The following is a 21,920-nucleotide window of genomic DNA, read 5'->3' on the forward strand; positions in this document are numbered from 1 at the left end:
GTCCCAGTGTCGATATCTTTGAACCACTTGGTTCCAAGATTTTCTTTAGATCCAGGGCGCCGTTCTTGAGGTTGCCGAAACGCTTCGTCAGATCGATCTGCAGTACATTTCGGACGAAGTCTTTCAGATCAGTCGAAAAATGGGATGGCAGCTTGAACTGAAACACAAAAAACATTACGGTATGCAGTATTGCAAATAGAAAATATAAGGCACCAATATAAAACACCAATTCAATATAGGCCTGAAGGACATTTGCTCCTCACTTGGGGTCACGTTCTTGGAGCTTCCCGCATTTACCGATAGGTGGCTTCGTTCGGATGGGATCCATCTAAATAAGAGAGGGGTCTGGGAGGTTTACGATAGTCTTAGGTCAGGTTTTTTACTCCCAGACCACGTAGTCGGGAATGCGGGTTAGTTAATGATAATCACAACAGTACTGACGGGGAATTACCCACCTCTGACTTGGATGGCTTCTCGATTGACAACAAATCAGCGGGCAAATTAAAATGTGTGTTAATAAATGCCAGGAGCTTGGGTAATAAGAAAGATTTCTTAGAAACTATGATAGTTGTGGAGGGATTGGATCTTATAGCCATTACAGAATCTTGGGCAAACGATGGGGATGAATCCTTCTTACACATCTCCGGATACGATACTTTTTTGAGAAATAGATCTGATAGGAAAGGGGGTGGAGTGTTGATATACGTGAAATCATGTTTGAAGGCTAGAGAGTGTAACGTGCAGAGAAGTGATATTGAAACCATATGGGTTGAACTTGAGAACAAAAGACGTCATAAGCTTATTGTTGGGGTTTGTTACAATCCACCGAATAGGGATCAAAACTATATCGCCAAAATGCATGATGAAATTTCCTACATGTGTAAGCGAAAGAGGGTTCTCATACTAGGGGATTTCAATTACCCGGGTATTGATTGGGAGAACCTTTCATCTGGAAATCAGTATGAAAGAGACTTTCTTAAGTTGGTGCTCGAAAATTTTTTGTATCAGCATGTATCAGAAGCCACTAGGGGTACTGCTATTTTGGATTTAGTTCTTACTAGTTCTGAGGATCTAGTTGAACATGTTTCGGTGGGGGAAGAGTTTTCTTCCAGTGATCATCGTATCGTCAGATTTCTCTGTAACTTTTCCTCGGGTAAGGTTGATAACAAAAGACTGGTTCCTTGTTTTCGGAGAACTAACTTTGATGTTTTGCGAAGAAGGTTAGCGGAAGTTTTCAAAGACCGGTTGGAATCAGTAGGGGTGGTAAGTCAATGGGAAGAATTTAGTACGAAGCTGTCCTCTGTTTTGCACGACGTCATACCCTTTGTTCGAAAAAAGCGTGTTTGTACATCACACCCTCTATGGTTCACGGATAGCGTGCGGAACCTTTATCTTGAAAAGAAAAGAGCATTCAGAGAGTATAAAAGTGGACGAGGTGACCTATCATTGTTTACTGATAAAAGAAGACTGTTGAAGAAAGCGATAAGGGATAGTAAAAAGCAAGTTGAATCTAGGTTGGCAGATAACATTGGCTCTGACCCAAAATCATTTTTTCGATACGTCAATAATGGATGTAAGGGGACAGTTGGCCCCCTCTCGATAGGAGGCTCAAAAGTAGAGAGCAATGTAGGCATGTGTAGTGCTTTCAATGACTTTTTCGCGTCGGTTTTTAATGGAGATAATGATATTCGATATACGGGTGTTGCATGGGGTAATAAAACGCTCAACGATATTCAAGTGGAAGACGTGGAGGTCCTAAATCTTCTAAGAAATGTATGTGCAAGCAAAGCACCAGGACCAGATGATATCTATCCCAGGGTTCTCAGGGAAGGTGCTAATGAATTGTTGGGGCCAGTCGCACAGATATACAGGAGTAGTGTGCTGAGGGTATCGTCCCGAGAGATTGGAAACTGGCTAACGTTGTTCCGATATTTAAGAAGGGTAGTAGAGAAGTGGTGTCTAATTATCGTCCAGTGAGTTTGACGAGCTCCCTCTCGAAAATTTTGGAAATTATCATCAAAAGGCAGTTTGTGAAGTGGATAGACGAGAATAATGTATTGTCGGATAATCAGCATGGGTTCAGGAAGGGGAAGTCATGTGTAACTAACCTCCTTTGCTTCTATGATTACGTGACTAAGGCTTTGGGTAAGAGCAAAAATGTCGACGTTGTTTACCTTGATTTTCAGAAGGCATTCGATCGGGTCCAACATGGCAAACTCTTGAAGCGTTTACACGAGATTGGAATAGGGGGCAACTTGCTGAATTGGATAGAATCGTGGTTAAGAGATAGGTCGCAACGAGTTATGGTGAACGGGGAATTCTCTGGTTGGACAGACGTCACAAGTGGAGTTCCTCAGGGAAGTGTCCTTGGCCCCATACTTTTTTCACTTTTTATCGATAAACTCGATCAGGGTATCGATGGAATTACTAGCAAATTCGCAGATGATGTGAAGCTAATGGGGGTAATCGGGAATGAAAGCGATAGGGAGTTGCTCCAGACCAACTTAAACAAGATTGCAGCATGGGCAAATGAATGGAGCATGACGTTTAGCGTAGATAAGTGCATGGTCGCTCATTTTGGTTCGAACAACCCACGGTTCTCTTACGAGTTGAATGGTGTCACTATCCCGGATGCAACTAGAGTCACCGATTTGGGAATTCTCATTGACGAGCGACTTAAGTTTTCTGAACATTGTTCAGCGGTTGTCAAAAAAGCGAATAGAATGCTTGGTCTCATTTTCAAAAAGGTCTCTTCGCGTTCTCCTAAAGTCATTCTTCCGCTTTTTCGAGGCTTAGTTCGCCCTGGACTGGAGTATGCTGTAAGGTTTTGGAGACCATACCTACAGAGGGACATAGACTTGGTTGAAGGGGTGCAGAGAAGAGCTACGCGTGTCCTTATTGGCACACAGGGCTTGAGTTATGAAGAAAGACTTCATTTTTTGAATATGTTTACATTGGATGAACGCAGGTGTCGAGGAGATATGATCGAAGTGGTCAAAATTTTCAATGGGATGGATAGGATGGACCATGAACTTTTAGTACACCGCCAATCGACTGCTTTTACAAGGGGACACCAGTATCGATTGGTGAGGGACAATGCAAGGTTATGGTGTCGCAGGGAATTTTTCTCCAATAGGGTTGTTAATAAATGGAATAGCTTACCCCCGGAGGTAGTAAATTGTAACACAATTGACACGTTTAAAAAGAAATACGATAAACATGTTGGGGTAAATCGAGAAGCTATCCATTCTTAGAATAAGACAACCATAAGTATTCTTTATGGGCATTGTATAATATTTTATCATGTGTATATATTGTTTGTAATTTGTGTTAATTGCATTTTTAATTGGGTTGCTGTATTTTTGAAACATATGACAACCATATTTTTATGGACATCTTTTTATCAGCCACCTCGTTGGGCATTTTGCCTGTTGTGGCGTTGTATTTGTATTTGTATTTGTATTTGAAAAGCACAGAAAGAAATTTTCATTGACATTGGAATTTCAGGGCCATCATAAGAGCCCCTGCCCTTCTTTCATCATGGGCAGGGCCGCAGCTAGATGCTTCGTCAGCTGAGGCAAGCACGCATTTTGGCACTCCCGTACCTTTCCTTGTAATGTTGAAAAATGGTTTAAAGCATTGGTTCTTAAGTATACTCGGCATACTTCAATATACTCAGTATACTCAGTTATTCTAGTATCATTTTTCTTTCATTTATTCTGGTGTTTTTCTAGATCAGTGACCCATGGCACATTCGCAGACCACTTAAGCGACCTGCGGTGCATTTGCAGATCTCTTAAATGACCCCGGGCGCTGTTGCAGATCACTTGAGTGACTCACGGCACAATTACAGAGCACTTGAACTGCCCACGACACAGTTAAGTGGCGCGCCCAGATATTTAAAGTTCACTTGCGTGTCCCGCGGCATATTTACAGATCACTCAACCCGCGGCACGTTTTCAAACCAGTGAAGTGTCCCTCACTCTCCAAAAAGTTGGACACGCTTGCTCACCATAGAGGTGCCCACCATACAGCACAGCTTAGGAGGCCATATCTTTTCGTACAGCACCACAAGGAAGGGCTGTCAGGGCTAGATGACCACTTCCCAAATCCTCAACTAATACTTTTTCGTTAGGGGCAAGTATGAATTTCCCCCCCCCCGTGTAGTTTTAAATTCGTCGTTAAAGGAAGAATTTAGCGCTTCTTCTGGTCCAGCGCCCAGGGCACCGAACCCACGCGTACTTTGACTCAGGGTCAAAATCCTAAGTCTGTAGATTCCCTGTGTTGGAAAGAATTTTACGTTATTGCTTTATTAAGAAGTCAAAATGTTAGTCAATGTAACTTAATAAAATCATTTTTATTTCGTTTTTCGGCCCCTCAAATTTAGCGGCCCGGTGCGGATGCACCTTTCATACCTCTGCCCAAGTCCGGCCCTGCCCGCAGCGCCATAAACGTCGGCGCACACAAAGATCTCATCAAGGAGTTGGTGCGCTAATCCCTCAGTGAGAGCCTGTCTCAGAAATTCTTTGCCTGGTTTAGCACCGACGTTTATAATGCTCCAGTTACCGTTTCAACGAAATTTATGGTTTTTTACTGGGCGGTTTAAGTAAGGGTGCAAGGTGTGCGATGCACCCGGGCGGAAGGTTGTAAGGGGCGGACCCTCAGACTTTAGTAGAAACAAAATGTTTCGAAAATTTCCGATAGTAAAAAAATGCACATGACATCATGCTTTTAAGTCATAGTTTGGGAAAATGTTGGGAAGATTCGAGGCATGCCGTTTTAATGCATGGGCCCAACAGAGCACGACCCGCGGGGGCCTCATGATTGTGAGATCTAATTTGAATTTTCGAGAATATTTAAATTGGAAGCAATGACTTTTAGTCAGGTAAGGGACCCTACAAAAAAATTGGACCCCCTCCTGGGGGGGGGAGGGTCCATGAAGTTAAGACGTCCCCGGAGGGAAAAAACAGAGCCAGGGACTGTAATTCCAGAAACAAGAATGTAATGTCACAAGGGGCAAGTGTACATTTTTGTGCCTCCACCCAGTAATTTTTCGGAACGGTCAAATAAAGGCATGGGAAGAATTACACCTACCTCTTTAGTTGTCAAGAAGCCAACTTCCACAGAGTAAAAATAATATATCTTTAGTCTATGCCAACTTCCGATCAATGTTCATTTCGATACGGATTCCGGCCCTTAATTTACGTGAAATTTTGTCCCCGTTTCCCTTTGACGGATATAATTCGGTTTACGCGATCTCACGTTACGAGATTTTGCTTGTGCGATCATTTCGCAGAACCAATTAATCGAGTAAATTGAGGGACATCTGTATGCGGATCTGTTGTTTTAGCACTTGTATTTCAAGGTATCTCTGGGATGAGCTAGATTGATATGAGGTGTAGGGGCATTCATCACTGCATCATTTGCATTAAAAATTCATCACAACCTTTTAGATTTTGCCTTCTATGTTTAATAAGAATTTCAATTATTATTATGATTTTTAGATTTTGCGAAAATAAATAATTTCTCGGAAGGAGCCACCTGGTATACGGGGTCACCATTCCAATGTCGTAGAGCAGAGAGACTCAACATTTTGGACGCAGTGCGGGCCACTTCATTGATTTGGAAACGTGTCGCAGCCGCTTTGATCCGAAAGCACCACAGGTCACTTGGTGACCTGTGGTGCACAGGTCACAATCTGTAAATGTGCCGCGTATCACTTGAAATGATCTGGAATTGTGCCGCGGATTGCCCATATATTCCACACAAGTGATGTGGAACTGCACCGATGGCTTCATAAATGCTCAGAAACTGTACTGCAGGTCACTTAAGTGATCTGTAAATATGTTGCAGGTCTTTTAAGAGATTTGTAAATGTGCCACCAGCTGCTTGAGTGATGTGGAACTGTGCTGCGGATAACTTGTGGTGTGGAACTGCACCACGACTGATTAAGTGTCCAGTAACTATGTCGTGGGTTACTTGAGTGATATGTAAATCTGCCATAGGTTACTTAAGTGATCTGGGAATGCGCCGCGGGCCTCTTAAGTGATGTGAAGGGGCACGGTAGCCCAGGTCGATAAGATACTCGCCAGAAGTGCCGAAAGATGTTTAGAGGTGTTGCGAGTCCGATACCCGATTCTTCCGGTTTAAGGGAGCAGACCATATCAGATAACCCCCCCCCCCCCACACATTCGGTCCACGGGCTAAGGATTTATCATTTTATGGCTTAGAGGGTAAGTCACAATGAATTTCTTAAAAGGAAATTTTGAATTCTTAGCCTTCGAATAGCATTGAAATTAACAGAAATCGATTATAATAACATATAAAGGTATTTTCTCTCGCAATTTTGATTGTTTTTAAAAATATATCTTTTGCATTAAAAAAAATTATTTTCTTGATCGTTGGGGGGGGGGGCAGGAGCCTTCCTATGCCCCCCTCCCCGTGTACAGTTTCTGATCCCACCAATATGTTGTAGGAGATGGGGGGGGGCAGTGATAACGAAATTTTGCTGACGGAGGGGGGGGGGTCAGAGTTTTGCTGACTTTTGCTGACAAGGGGGAAAGGGGGTCAAAAATGGCTGAAAAATTGCTGACGTAATACTTGAACGGCCCCTGTGAGCTAACAAGAGAGGCAGTACGGATACCAATTAAAAAGTATAAATTGCGGCCAAGAAGACAAGCCTCAGCTGTTTTATCCACTACTGGCAGGTGTGAACGAAAAGGAGGCGCCGGCCACATAAGCCCCGTTTACGTGTACAATATTGCGGTAGCATTGGGAGTTCTAGCACCCGCTTTACGACTTTTGTTTCTTCGTAAGGAAAGAAATGGGGAGCAGTCATTGGTGAAAATTCTTGAAGCGGGTTTAAAACCCACTTTTTTTATTTCCCATGTAAACGGGGCTATAGACGACAATTTATATTTCATTCTGACGTGATTGCTTGTACTTACTCTCAATGAGATTGGATAAATTCGTTCCAGATTCTATCATATACACGATAATAATATTGCGTGACTATTTACATAAATTCATAATACGATTACGGACTGCACCACGACTGGGACGATGTTGTGATCACAATTTTTATTCCAGATTCCTTATTGTATATATGTATATATGAAATATCGTTGTTTGTTATTTTCACATAAATTAATAAATTTCCAGATACATCCATCCTCCGGAAACGCTTCGATATCTCGCTGAGATGGGAAGCTGGGTGTGTCCGGTTCTTCAATGTTTAATGTCAAAAAACATTTCTGTCGCGATGGTCCAACATATTCGGCGACAACATGACCACACACACACAGAAAAAAATTGCTACCGCAGGGGGTTAGCGCACCAACTTCTCGGTGAGTATTAAAAAAACGCTGGACCTGCAATAAATTGCGGGTCTCGGTATAATTAGCCTTCGTGTGCAGAAAGCGATCGTGGTGCGACAAATATTATCTTAAGTGATGTGAAACTGCGCTGCGGGTCACTTGACTGATCTGTCACTCTGCCGCAGGCCGCTCAAGTGCTTTGGAATTATGCCGCCGGTCTCTCAAGTGATCTGTAAATATGCCGCGGGTTCTTGTTCTTTTACTCTCTAATCCGTTAGTGTTGTCAAGAAAACTTATCTTTTTCTTTCAGCAAAATATGAATGCTAATACTCTAACTAGAGTAGAGAAAGTTACTTTATGAACGTAGTTTTAAATAACATTAGTCTTGAATTTTTATGGGAAAAGTTACTTGAAAAAGGGAAACTTGGCTCGTCGAGATTACCATCAGCGACCTCCGATGATTGCGCAAGAAAACCTGCTACTGTTACTTCCACAACTCTCCCACAGTAGGTTTTTGAAATCAATCACGTGACCCGTGTGTTTAAAGAGGTCTTGTGTTTGTGTGCTGAAAATACAAATTGTTTTTGTCAAATCAGAAATATTTTTTTTTCTACATTTGACTACAATTTCGTCAATCAAAACTAATACAAAAAATATATATAATAGTTTTTTTCATCTTGCCGGGCCCACGGGCCAGATATTGGCCACCCCTCATCTATATGGAAGAGTTGATCAACTTTGCCCAAGAATATTCAGAAGACACCAACGAATAAGGCAAATACGCGAAAATACAAAAAGTCCTAATGTATTTCAACACCCATGGGTGCCGTCTTCAGAGGAAAATTTTACCACTAGTCACGCTGACCGAGTTTCTCACTTGGATTGAATACCAAATCTTTACGCTCGGTTTCTCGGCGAAAAAAGTACGTCTGTTCACTTCAAACGTCGTGGTAAGAAACGAAATTTGAAGTGAACAGCTGACTGCGCAGTCTATGGAAGGACATGTAAGTACTCGTTTCCAAAAAATGAAAAGAGTTCAGTTAATAATTCATTAATAATTATTTATAATTAGTATTTAATAAAATGAAGAGTTTTTAGTTATTTAGTTAACAAATCCCGTCAAAATGTTTGTGGCCCCCGATGCCATATCACGCAATTATACTGGGTGCGGCTTACATGTCCCTTGTGCATGCGGCTCATATATCGGAGTTTGTGCTTAGTGTGGCTCGCGACACTGCCTCTGACCATGATGTTAACCCTCGAACAGAGAGAAGCTGGCTATCCCTGATATAGATGGCAGCGCGAAAACATACGACACAACACTAGATACCGTTTTCAGACTGTTAAGTACACTCCCGGCGCAACTCACTCGGTAGTAAGTTGTCCATGGCGATAGTACCGGAATTATAACGCCCGGAGTTGTCCAGTGGCGTGGTGGTAAGATGCTCGTCTACCACTGTGAAGGTTGCTGTCACGGTCCCAGGTTCAAACTCCGAGGGTGGATATAGATAAAATATTTTCCTTAATGGGCTTGTGAGGCGACCGCCGATAGACAGCGCCTTCGTTTCCAACCCATCTCATTAATGTCAGTAAATTGCAATATAGCGATATGGCCAGAGTTGATGTTTGGTGAAGTAGTACCGGAGTTGTGCTCGGTTTGAAAGGAAATATTTATACCATACATTGCTCAACCCGTGGTCCATTTGGTGTGGTTCAAGACCTCAAACCCAATCTTGTAGAAATGAATTAAGAGGCGCAATTCTAGATCACTTGAGTGACCCACGATGTTGTTCCAGATCACTCGAGCGACCTGCCACATAATTCTTCAACACTCAAGTGACCCGCGGAGCAGTTCCAAAGCAGTAAATTAAAAACAACTCATGTTCATGTAAATTTTGTCTAACAGATGGTGCTCTATCCGTGACAAAAAGAAATTTCCAGAGAATGTGACAAAAGAAAATACTGTATTCACTCTTAAAATTAGCATACCTTTCTTCACGACGGTATGGATGTATCACCATCTAGTTGACAATTGCAATTATTTTTTCTGTTTTGTTTAATTACAAATGAACTCAACGTGATAGATGCTAAAAGTTATAAATCAAAACGGAGTGAAACTGTGTATCCAAGTTTTCAGTTGGCGCCCCGTTACCACCAATCAAGGGTCAAGTGTATCCAAAAGCATCGGATTATGCTTTTTTTCTCACTGAAATATAGCTTTTTAGCATTTTTTCCTGACTTTCGAATCACATTGTACATTATGACTCTTTCTGATTTACTCGTCACAGAATGCCATCCTCATGGGAGACATGAATGCCGGCTGCCAGAACGTGCGCATAAGCGACTGGGACAACATCGACCTTTGGACGAGGGAAGAGTTCACTTGGCTTATCTCCCACGATGTGGACACCACTCTGTCCGCGAATTGCTGCCCTTACGACAGGTATGAACAGACAGAGTTTTTTTTGGCATACAATATTAAAGACATTTTCATCCTCAACGAAATAACTTCGACGAACAGATGATGACGACGATAAAGATTCATGATAAATTAGATAGATTCATGATAAATTAGTGCAGTGATTCTCAAACTTTTGACAACCGTGGCTCCCTTGTCAAATTCATGATTCACCTGCGGCTCCCCACAGAATAGTTTAGTTGATATTTTCACACACACACACATTTGTAAAAGAACCACTTCAAAGCATAAATAGACACACAAATCAATATCTCCAGCTCGCCGCGCACCCCTGACAAAGGTTGGCGGGTGTCCCTAGAAGCCGTGAAGCAACTTATGAGAAACACTGAACTAGTGGAAAATAGCGAATATACTTGAAATTCCCCCTCGTCCTTATCGAGGCTAATCATTCTGCATAAAAGAATGCGATTGAACCACTCTGAAGATTCACCACCCGATACGGTCGTACTATTTACCTGAATTATATGATCAATTTATCTGATCACCGCTATTAAGAAGCCACCTCTCTGAAGAGCCAGTTTTCTGTGTTTATACACCGAATGGCCACTTATAGTTACGATCTCGGCAATATTTCGTTGGGCCACTTTTTGCCTTTGATACAGAGTTGATTCTTCTTGGCATGGACCTACGAGATGTTGATAGGTCGCTTGTGAAACCTCGTGCCCCTGCTCGTTGAATGGCAGTTCCCATTTGTATGAGATTGGATAGTTTTGCATCTAGATGTCTGATGGCTCTTTCAACCTTATCTCATAAATTCTCAATGGATTGATTGAGATCGGGGGAGGGAGGGGGTTGCACCTAAACAAAGTAATCCTTCATGCTCCTCAAACCAATCCTGTCTAATACCAGCATTATGACAGGACGCATTATCTTGTTGAAACGAAGCTATATAGTCATTGAGATGAAGCATGTATTTGATCAGAAACTATGTTTAGATAATATGATGTCTTATTCAGACGTTCATAAACACGAATTAAAAGACCTAAATAAGCATGCTAGGGAAACATTCCCCAAATCATCGGCCTCAACCAGCTTGAAGGGTTGTAGCAATGCACTTGGCATTACCTTCTATATCCCATACGATAAATTGTACGGCAAACTGCGTTCAGAGATTCTTGATTGAAATCTGCTGAAATTCGTTACACTTACCATTGTGTTGCCTTTTACAAGTCTGGAGACTCTTTGTTCCGCCCGAGCATTCAACAGCCGGTGACGACCACAAAATTCACGTTGAGACCCAGTTTTTTTGAGTGATAGTCCAGTCTTTAACCCTTTATTTGGCCGTGTTCTCAAAAAAACACAACATGATTTTCTTACATTTTTCAAGTAAATGCACTTTATATTTTAAGCTCGTTTCGGCATTGATTCTTCTAAGCAACTACTTAACATTCGATTTTTACTTGTGAGAACAGTTTATGTAGTTTTTTTTAAATCACCAGCACAGAATGGCTCAAAGGAGTGCACGTGTCTCCTATTTCTTGACAAGCCAAGCCCTTGTGTGTGGAGGAGACATATGGCTGTGCATTCTTCCACATTGATAAAAAATAAGTTAGCAAACAATAAATGGCATTTTTAAACTATTCGAATCTACGTAAATTATATAAATACAGTGTGTTCCCCGAAGTGCAACATCCCATATTTTTTTAAATATTGAAATTTTTTCCTCATATTAAATTTAAAATAATTAAGGTTATATTTGCTTAATATATAATCCATCAAAATTTTTCTCCTCTGGATATAATGTTTGCCAACTAAAGGGTTAAATACTTTAGCTACGTATACTGTTGAACATTTTATAAATCCGGCGGATTCGCTTATTCTTTCTCCGTGGCTTCAAGCTACTACAATCACTCCATGTTCACACTCCGTTAAATCATGTTTTTGGCCCGCACATCCTGCAGCAGGGCTCCTAGTCTGGGCTCTTTGACGTGCCCCTGGTCAGAATTTTATGGCTCCGTTCGTATATGGATAGCGTGAAAAATAAAAAATGATGAAAATTCTGTGTCCCGCGGCTGGAGCCCTATTAGTCCCACCCCTGTGGGGGGGGGGGGGGCAAATGTTTTTCCCCAAATTTTTACAAGCTATTCACCTATATTATTTTTTTTGTTGACTGACACTGTATATTAGAACTATATAAAAAAAGAGTGAAAATGGAAACCCGTGTTTCTCAATTCAAAATCTGTCCAGCACGTTTGTAAACTTCTTATCGCCCAACACATGACAATAAATTTGATGTTGGATTATTGACAGATCATAGCCTTTGTAATAAACTTTTTGGTAATTTATAACAATCAAGTAACTGATACGTATTCCATTTCAACATGATAGAGTGAAAATTCTATCATTTATGTGTCGTTTATCATCATGATTCAACTTGAGATGAGACCAAGAAAGTAACTTTTTCAAAACTGATGATGCATACGACTCGCAGCAATTGCAATGATACGCAGTCAAATTTCATTTCATGTAAATTTCGGTGACAAGATTGGACTCTAATGTTTGTGACTAGGATCTAAGATAGGAGCTGCCATATTTTCAATAGCAATTTTATTGAAGTTTCAACGTGAAAGTAAAATAAGTAAATAAAGCAACAAATTATCCAAGCATTTCATAAATATCTGTGTCTCGAAGGAGGCCAACGTTCATACACGCTGTCACAAATTATTTGCACAGCGGAAATCTTTGGAACCGTTGACTTCTAGAGAGAAACATACTTTTAATTACAAAAAGTTTTCGAATACCGTGCGGTAACTCAAAATGTCTTAAATTTTTCAGGGGTCGTATACATGAAAAAAAAAGCAAAATTCATATTTTTATGCAGACTCGGTGTGCTAAAACTTCCAATTAGTGAAGTGTCATTTCGGCTCTGAAAAGTCATTTACAAAAGGGGGATATTTTTCAATGTATCGAGATATTAAATACGTATATAAAATCACTATTCTGGTAAACTTATCACTGTGCTGTACACAGATAGAATGATCTCGACCGTTTTATTCACAACAGCAATCACGTTTTTTAACAATTAAAGAATTTTTACGACTTTGAATTTAATTTACGTTTCACAATTTCTATACCCACACACTCGATCAATGGTGATAAATGCTGAAAAGTTCAAATTCAAATATCTCCGCTAATATAGCATTTATTGAAAATATGTCTCTAGTCCACGGTTGCAGACATATCCGCTGTGCAAACAATTTGGGGCAGCCGGTAATTGTTTAATGAATTGACAAAATTACGCTGGAAATTGTTGCTTATTATTGTAGGTTTGTAATCGCTGGAATGGGAATGGAAAATGCCGTCATTTGGTCATCGGTGAAAATTTACAACTTCAGGCAAGCCTATGGGTTGACGACTGAAGAGGTAAATAAGAGAAATATAATTTTTAAGAACGTTTTGACTTCAGTAACTCTTGTATTACAGTCGAATCCCGTTTTAACGAATACCATTATAGTGAAATTCTCGTTTTAACGAACATTTTTCTAATCCTCCGGATAAGTTTACATAGGGGCATTTTTAAATAACCTGAAATTCCTTTATAACGAAATTTTGTTATAACGAAGTGATTTCTACGGTCTCTTGGAGTTCGTTACAACGGGATTTGACTGTAGTTATTACAAATCGATGATCTGTAGTAACTAACACAAGTACAACAAAAATAACGATTCATAACTACTAATTATTTTTATTCCATTTTTCAACTATTTAATTCATGGTACACTCAATAAATACAGTCTAAAATGTTAACTATATTTGGCTCCATAACGTAGTGGTCAGAATTTTTTTTTGCCGCCATTAGTTTTTGATATAAGGTAAAAAAGTTTTAAAATTGTTCACCAGGTGGCGTTTTGACTAGTCTCATTATGTAGCGCATAGACATCTTATTATACCACTATGTTACTCCCATGGCTCTATCTATCGTATTTCAAGAATTATTCAGGTTTATATGAAATTTTCCGTGTTCCATATTTCTCTGGAATATTATCTTTTTGCTCCCGGGCATCCGAAAATGATCCTAAGAGGCTGCTTCCCGTCTTAATCTTAAAACACTCATAACTTTTGAACGGAAAAAGATAGAGCGATGGAAAAAAGATCCACGTATACTAAATCGACCATGCGCTACAATATGAAAGCAACGAAAACGCCCCCCCTGGTGAGGAATTCATGAACTTTTTGAAGTCATCTCTATAATAGTCTTCTACGGACAAAAATACAACCTAAAATTATGAAGCCCTTTTGGTGAAAGGAAAAAACAAAAAAATTTATCTGAAATGTGTTCACTAAATCAAACTTTTAGCTACTCTTAACCTATTTCCGACCGCTCCTCCGATTCAGGACCAAATTGCACAATTTTTTTATACGTTTCAACTTTGTACCTTAATAACACATTTAAAATTTTTTTTAAAATTGAACATTGATTTAGCATGTCTTTTCTTTGTTTAGTTAAATTTTTCTTAGTTTTTTCTTTGTAATTAATGTAAATTTCTAATTAACTAACTTTTAATTAATATAAATCAATTAATTAAATTTAATTACTGTCACGTGATACGTGATGCCCCAAAATCATAATTGCTATTAATTAGTTCTAAAATAATTAGCAATTATGATTTTAGGGAACCACATGTATTACGTGACAGAAACATTTAAGGAAAAACTAAACTGAAGAGCCAAAAAAACTATTACAAGCATGCGTATTCAAATAAAGAGATATGGAACCAATCAGAGTACGGCGCTGCGGTCGGCAACGCCTATATAACACAACAAGTGTCTGGCACAGTTGTTAGATCGGTTACTGCTGCTGCAATGGCAGGTTATCGAGCTATTGTCGGCGCACGAGAGATGGGACATAGCATCTCCGAGGTAGCGATGAAATTTGGATTTTCACGTACGACCATTTCGCGAGTGTACCGTGAATATCGGGAATCCGGTAAAAAATTAAATCTACGACATCGCTGCGGCCGGAAAAAGATCATGCAAGAACTGGACCAACGACGACTGACGAGAATCATTAAACGTGACAGACGTGCAACCCTTCCGCAAATTGCTGCAGATTTCAATGCTGGGCCATCAACAAATGTCAGCGCGCGAACCATTCAACGAAACATCATCGATATGGGCTTTCGGAGCCGAAGGCCCACTCGTGTACCCTTGATGACTGCACGACACAAAGCTTTACGCCTCGCCTGGGCCCGACAACACCGACATTGGACTGTTGAGGACTGGAAACACGTTGCCTGGTCTGACGAGTCTCGGTTCCAATTGCTTCGAGCTGATGGACGTGTATGGGTATGGAGACAGCCTCATGAATCCATGGACCCTACATGTCAACAGGGGACTGTTCAAGCTGGTGGAGGCTCTGTGATGGTATGGGGCGTGTGCAGTTGGCGTGATATGGGACCCCCTGATACGTCTAGATACGACTCTGACAGGTGACAGGTACGTAAGCATCCTGTCTGATCACCTGCACCCATTCATGTCCATTGTGCATTCCGACGGACCAGGACAATTTCAGCAGACAAACCACATGTCCAGAATTGCTACAAAGTGGCTCCAGGAACACTCTTCTGACTTTAGACACTTCCGCTGGCCACCTAAATCCCCAGAAATGAACATTATTGAACATATCTGGGATGGCTTGCAACGTGCTGTTCAGAAGAGATCTCCAACCCCTCTTACTCCTACGGATTTATGGACAGCCCTGCAGGATTCATGGTGTCAATTACCTCCAGCACTACTTCAGACATTAGTCGAGTCCATGCCACGTCGTGTTGCGGCACTTCTGCGGGTTCACGGGGGCCCTACACGATATCAGGCAGGTGTACCAGTTTTTTTAGCTCTTCAGTGTACTTCTTTCTATTATTGAAAAAATGATTTCTGTTAATGGTTATGGAAAAAAAAAATTCCAGATCGGAGAAATCAGGATAAAATTTCCAAGTACTATTTCAGTTTTGAAAAGTAATTAAAAACATAAATTTCTTTGTAAACAAAATTAAAAAAAAACTGTGGCACTCTTATTAGACCTTTTAACTTCTGAAACTTAATTGCATACAAAAATTTATATGAAAATTAATTGAAAAGAATTTTTTTGCCAAACAAAGCGTTGCGCAAATGACAGCCAAATATGGGGGTAAAAAATCAGTATAAAAAATATTACAGCATAAAATGAATATCAAATTAATATTAATATTTATTCATTTCTTTCCATTTTTTGCAATAATTGTTGTTATCTAATCTGATTACTTTTCAGCATTATAGAAAGACTTGTGTGTTCTTCTACAATGATACAACTTTCGATGTTTTCAACCTCTTTTTTATTTCCCAGTAGTGCAGAAACCTTTATTTCTGTGCGAAATGGACGCAGATTCAGTGCATAAATGTCGAAATGTACTGGGTCTCCTGAAATTGACAAACGATTTTTAAAACTCGGTATCAAAAACTTCTTTCGATGAAACGAAATTCGTTCAGAGATTTGAGTAGGTCTTCTAAAAAGAAAACGCAATGACTCTGCCTAATTTTATTTATTTATTTATACGTAAACTCACACACTAGGCATATGCCCAACTGCAGTGGAGTGAAGAAAAAAGTAAAAAACAAACATAAAAACACACACACACAGCATGTTGCATGTTAGTCCTAAATATTACTGACAGATGGCACTGTCACACCCGTTATCGAAGTATATAAATGAAAATCATAACGATGTATTTTCTTGATCCGCAGAATATCGTTCCACCGAGGTTTTACTGTACATGCATTTTTTTTTTCACTTTTGTTTAAAAAGAGTGATTCTTATTGCAGGCACTCGAAGTGTCGGACCACTGGCCCATAGAGGTCAAGCTAAGAGGAAGAGGTAAAGCAACTCTTTAATAACGCTGCTCAACACTAATTTTGTTCTCAAAGATATTTCAGTGACTTTAGGAAGATTTTGGAGCGCTGGTTTCGAATCTGGCATTGGTTTTGTCAGATTGGCTCTGCTTTTTTAATGTTAATACATAAGCAGCGTACATAGTTCAGAATATGCATCAACTCAGAAACTAGAGTCAATTTGGCAAAACCAACACCAGTTTTGAAAACATCAGCCCTACTTAAACAGCGTTTCTCAACCTTTTTTGAAACCCAAGGACCAGTAAAATGCCTGAAACATTTCGCCGGACCACTGTGTGAGTAGTGTAACTATAAGATCCGCATTTTACATGGAACTTTTCTATATTCTTGGTTGGACTGATTTTTTTTTACGCAAACGTCCATTTTCGTTTTTCTAACGAATTAGATTTTAGAATGTTGTCTTTACTCAAACTGTAAATGTACGTGCAAATTTTCCAATTTATAAACTTTGTTATAAATTGTGTGATAATATTAATTGTGCGATATATATATATATTATATATAAATTATGTGAGAATTTTAAGACTACAAATATAAATATCGATCTCACAAATTTGTCTTATTTTCAACGTTTTTTCCCGGAAAAACTGCATTTCAACTACAATTCACTGCAATTTTCAGTAGCTCTTCATTCACCTCCCATTGGTAATTTTTCAGAAATTTTAGCGGTAATTGATGATTTTTCTGACTGTTGATAATATTTTTGGTGACGGTTGACGATGTTCTGAATTTTGCCATATTCGAGATCCCAATTTTCCGTATTTTTCCTGAATGAAATGTGATCCCGAAGTTTTGGCATGTTTTCGAGAAATACATTTTTTACAGTGATTTTCAACGTCCCTTAATCTCAATAATTTTCAGTAATGATTGGTAATATGATTCGAAATCGCATGTTTTGGCGTGAATTAGCGATATCCGGTATTTAGGATCAAAATTTGTCATATTTTTTTCCATGAAATATGGTCACTCATCGTATGAGGATTTTGTTTTTATTTGAACCCAAGGCAATATATATTATTAATATCAGTTTCACAATCGGATAATTTTTCATTGAGTTAGAATTAAATACATTAATCTGCCTGTCTGTACCATTGTTACGGAACACCCCTGGTCTACGGACCATAGGTTGAGAAACGCTGCCCTAAAACCATTAAAATTTCCTTATGAAGGAGAAAAAAAATTTCGTTGATTAGTGTAGTTTTTGTTTGTATCTTTCGATATATCGATCGACAAAATGATCAAATCAAATTAATCCGAATAATAATTTATTGATTCATTTCCCATATCGAAGTTTCTGATGACGTGGCAAAGCACGTGACGGCCAACATGTGCGTGACTCTGGACGAGAACCGAAAGGCGTCGCTTCCGACGGATCTCAGCACCAAAAAGACCGTCCTGGGATTCAAAATCGACAAGAGTGCGACGTCGGTCAGCTTCTCAAAGACGGCCGAGTCGTCCAAGAAACTTCTGGCGGACTTCACGAAATTCGCCAAGAAATACTCTCAACTCGTTTCCAGAGAAATTCTAGCGTCGGCCATCTACAAAATTGAACACAACGCTCTGGAAGACGAGAGTTCACATGATTTCGATTCTGAGGATCGTTGGTACTCTGCTGTTATCGATTTCGACACGCAAACATCTCGGACCGCATTGCATCTCTGTGCTGACACATCTGTCAACTAAATATATATGCATGTGGTGTAGATAATTCAACAATAAAATCATCCGATTTTATATCAGTTTTTGGTGTGGTCGAAATTTTGATATGCTTATTCTGAACGCATTATAGATGGGCTGATCGAAAAGAACCCCCCCCCCCCACCTCCAACGCCTGGCCGTTAAAATGCAAATACAAAGGTCACAACAGGCGAAACGCCTAACGAGGTGTCTGAAAGAAGATACCTATAAAAAATATGGATGTCAAATGTATCTAAAATACAGCCACTCAACGTAAGAGCAATTATCACGAGAAAACAAATACTAACAAATTAATGGGATAAAATAAAATCCACTGCCCCACAAAATTTTTATGGTTGCCTTATCTTACAACTTTTCGATTCCTCTCATTATGGGCATCGCATTTCTTTTTGAACGTATCAATTGTATTAGAATTCACTACCCTCGGAGATCAGCTATTCTATTTATTAACAACCCTATTAGGGAAAACTCCCTGCGACACCATGGATTGTCCCTTACCAATCAATACTGTTGTCCCCTTGTCGAAGCAGTTGATCGATAGTGTATTAATAACTCATGGTCCATCTTATCCATCCCATTGAAAATTTTAAACACTTTGATCATATTCCCCGACACCTGCGTTCCTCCAATGTAAACATATTCAAAAAATCAAATGCCTTCACGGCTCAAGCCTTGTATGCCAACAAGAGCACGCGTAACTCTTCTCTGCATCCCTCAACCAAGTCTATGACCCTCTGTAGGTATAGCCTCCAAAACCTTGCGGTATACTCCAATCCAGGACGAAGTGAGTGGCGATGCACTTTTCAACATTAAAAGGCATGCTCCATCATTCATTGGCCCATGCTGCAATCATATTTGTTTCTTGAGCATCTCCCTATCGCTTGGATTCTCAACTACCCGCCCCCCCCCCTCCGCATTAGCTTCACGTCATCTGCGAATTCACTAACAATCCGATTGATACCCTGGTCGAGTTTATCGATAAAAAGCGAAAAAAAAATATGGTGCCAAGGACATTTCTTTGAGGGCCTCCACTTGTTGCACCTGTTCAATCAGGATAATTTCCCCGTTCATCATAATCCGTTGTTAACTATCTCTCAACCACGATTATATCCAATTCAACAAATTGCCGCCAATGCCAATCTCATGTAAACGCTTTAAAAGTTTATCTTGTTGGACCAGATCAAATGCTTTCTGGAAATCAAGATTCACAACTTCGACGTTTTTGCCTTAGTCACATGATTATAGAAGGAAAGAAGATCCGTTACGCAGGACTTTCCTTCCTAAACCCAAGTTGGTTTTTCGACAATACATTATTATCGTCTATCCACTTCACCAACCTTTTGATAACAATTTCCAAAATTTTCGAGAGGGAGCTCGTCGAACTAACTGGACGATAATTGGACGCTAAGTTTCTCTACTAAACTTTTTGATAAAATGAAGCATGTCTCATGTAACATGTAGCGCTTTTACGTTTATTTCCTTACCAGACATCCCGTGACAAAAAAAAAAAAAATCCTCGTGTGTTTTACCACCCCTTAAAGTCTGGCCCATCTTTTTTGAATCATCCTACATAAAAAAGTACATAAACTACACTTTTCGACACAATTTCAAAGTCGATATAGACCTGTAAGGATGCTCAACCTCACGAAGAGTGTTATCCGCATCAGTGATTCCTAAATCACTCACGGGTCATATAAGTATAATTTGTTGACTATTCCAAGGCCGCAATAAAATAATGGAAAATTTCCTGTTTTTCCCCCCCTACCTGGGAGATTTTAGCTCTTCAACTTTTCCTATCGTCAATATACATTGGTCGTAGCGAACTGCTCCCATCATTATTGATGATTTGAAATACTATAGACCAGTGTTTCAAGTGTGAAAGTGTGTTTCGCGGCTCGTTGGGCGTCATCAACCTTTGTCAGAGGCGTCACGACGAGCTGAAATATTGATGTATGAGCCTATTTACGCTTTTGAAGTGGTTTTTTTATGAATGCATAAAATGCAAAATATTGGTTGAACTTTTCTGAGAAGTCGCAAATGAATCATGAATAGGGCAAGGGAGTCGCGAGTGGAAAAACTCTGAGAAAATCCCCGTTATAGACGCTTTTAAGTATTCAATATGTCGTATAAATGGCGGTGGATTATTTTCCCGTCTTCCGCAGTTAATGTGCTGTCAGACCAGTCAAGCCCCGGCCTCTGTCCCTTCCAGAATATAATCCCTTTACTCAAATGCGGGGGGGGGGGGCGTTTTACCCGCAATTGAAGCTGTTTTTTCCCAAATTTCCTCCGTTTTCGGAATTCGAATATCTCTGTGAACATTGCATTTAGAAACGTGGAATTTGTTTTTTTGTTGGCATCAGGAGAGACGAGAAAACAACTATCTAACTGGGTTTTGGGAACACACGGGGACTATAAAAAGTCAATTTTTTTTATTTTGATAACTATGCAACCCCCTTTAAACATGAATGACGTATCTGAGTACTACAAGTTATTTGGAAACTTTTTTTAGTTGGAAGTGTACCTCTAGAACGAACGGTTCGCCAGCAAAATGTCATACACCCCTTTTTGCTATGCGCCCTGTATATAAAATAACATGTCCTGACTGACTGATTGATCGATTCAACATCGCTGAGCCGAAACCGGTGAAGCTGTAAATATGAAATTTAGTTTTATTTCATGACGTAAAAACTCATTAAGAAGTGTTTTTTTCGAAATTCGAACCCTAGTGGGGGGCATGAAGGGGCTCAAAGGTTATATAGAGAAATTACGCCGAGCCGAAGCCTTTGAAGCTGTAAAAACGTAAAAACGATATCTGGTCAGTATTTTTGTATTGCAATGTAGAGAGTGTCATTGGGAAGGGTTTTTCAAAATTCAATCCTCTAGTAATTGCGGGGGAAGGGGGGGGGGTTTAAAGGTAATATGGAGCAATTATTGCTGAAGCCATAAATATATGAAATGTAGTCAGTATTATATTTTATAATGTAGATACCCACTAAGACGGTATTTCTGAAAATTCATCCCCGCAAGGGGGTCATGAGGAAGGGCTCAAATGTTGTGGGGGGGGGGGGAATCATCGCCGAGTAGTTTTCACATTACCAAATCCACGTGAGCGAGAAACCACGGGTCCTTGCATAAAAACACAAAGAAACTTTTCTATCTCTCTATCGCTACTAGTGGCGAAACTTTTAGTAAAAAATATTAATTTATTCAAATTTTGCACCAAGTCACTCCGTTTGAGGGTATTTAATTTTTTTTTCAGCCAGACGACATTACCAACAAAATGAAACGTTTTCTTTTTTAATTCTGTCGGTACAATGAACAATAAATTTTCCGGAGAAACTAAACTTTATAATATTTTTTAAACGTCCGATACAACGACCTCCGAATACTACGTCCGTTTTCCATGGGACGAAGGGGGTCGTTATAACTGGCGTCTATTGTATTAGTGATTATGGACCAAAACCATGACTTTTTCGTGTAATCGTGTAACAAACAGCAGAATGTCTACATGATCCGTTGCTCGTCGCGATGCGGCTGAAATT

General features: G+C 39.8%; 1 protein-coding gene across 1 annotated transcript in view; it reads left to right on the forward strand.

Annotated features, from left to right (window-relative positions):
- The window catches only part of LOC149077662 (deoxyribonuclease-1-like), a 29,533-nt gene extending 11,115 nt beyond the window's left edge, over positions 1-18,418 (forward strand). Inside the window, exons 6-9 of the mRNA XM_089242873.1 lie at positions 9,605-9,759; positions 13,062-13,158; positions 16,594-16,645; positions 17,972-18,418. Coding sequence (XP_089098999.1) covers positions 9,605-9,759; positions 13,062-13,158; positions 16,594-16,645; positions 17,972-18,363 — 696 coding nt within the window. The 3' untranslated portion in view covers positions 18,364-18,418. The remainder of the gene's footprint in view (positions 1-9,604; positions 9,760-13,061; positions 13,159-16,593; positions 16,646-17,971) is intronic.
- The last annotated feature ends 3,502 nt before the right edge of the window (positions 18,419-21,920 follow it).

Source organism: Pholcus phalangioides, unplaced genomic scaffold, assembly GCF_987345545.1.
Source record: "Pholcus phalangioides strain wild (caught in Gottingen) unplaced genomic scaffold, Ppha-v1.0 ptg000015l_1, whole genome shotgun sequence".
In the NCBI taxonomy this organism is placed as follows: Eukaryota; Metazoa; Arthropoda; class Arachnida; order Araneae; family Pholcidae; genus Pholcus; species Pholcus phalangioides.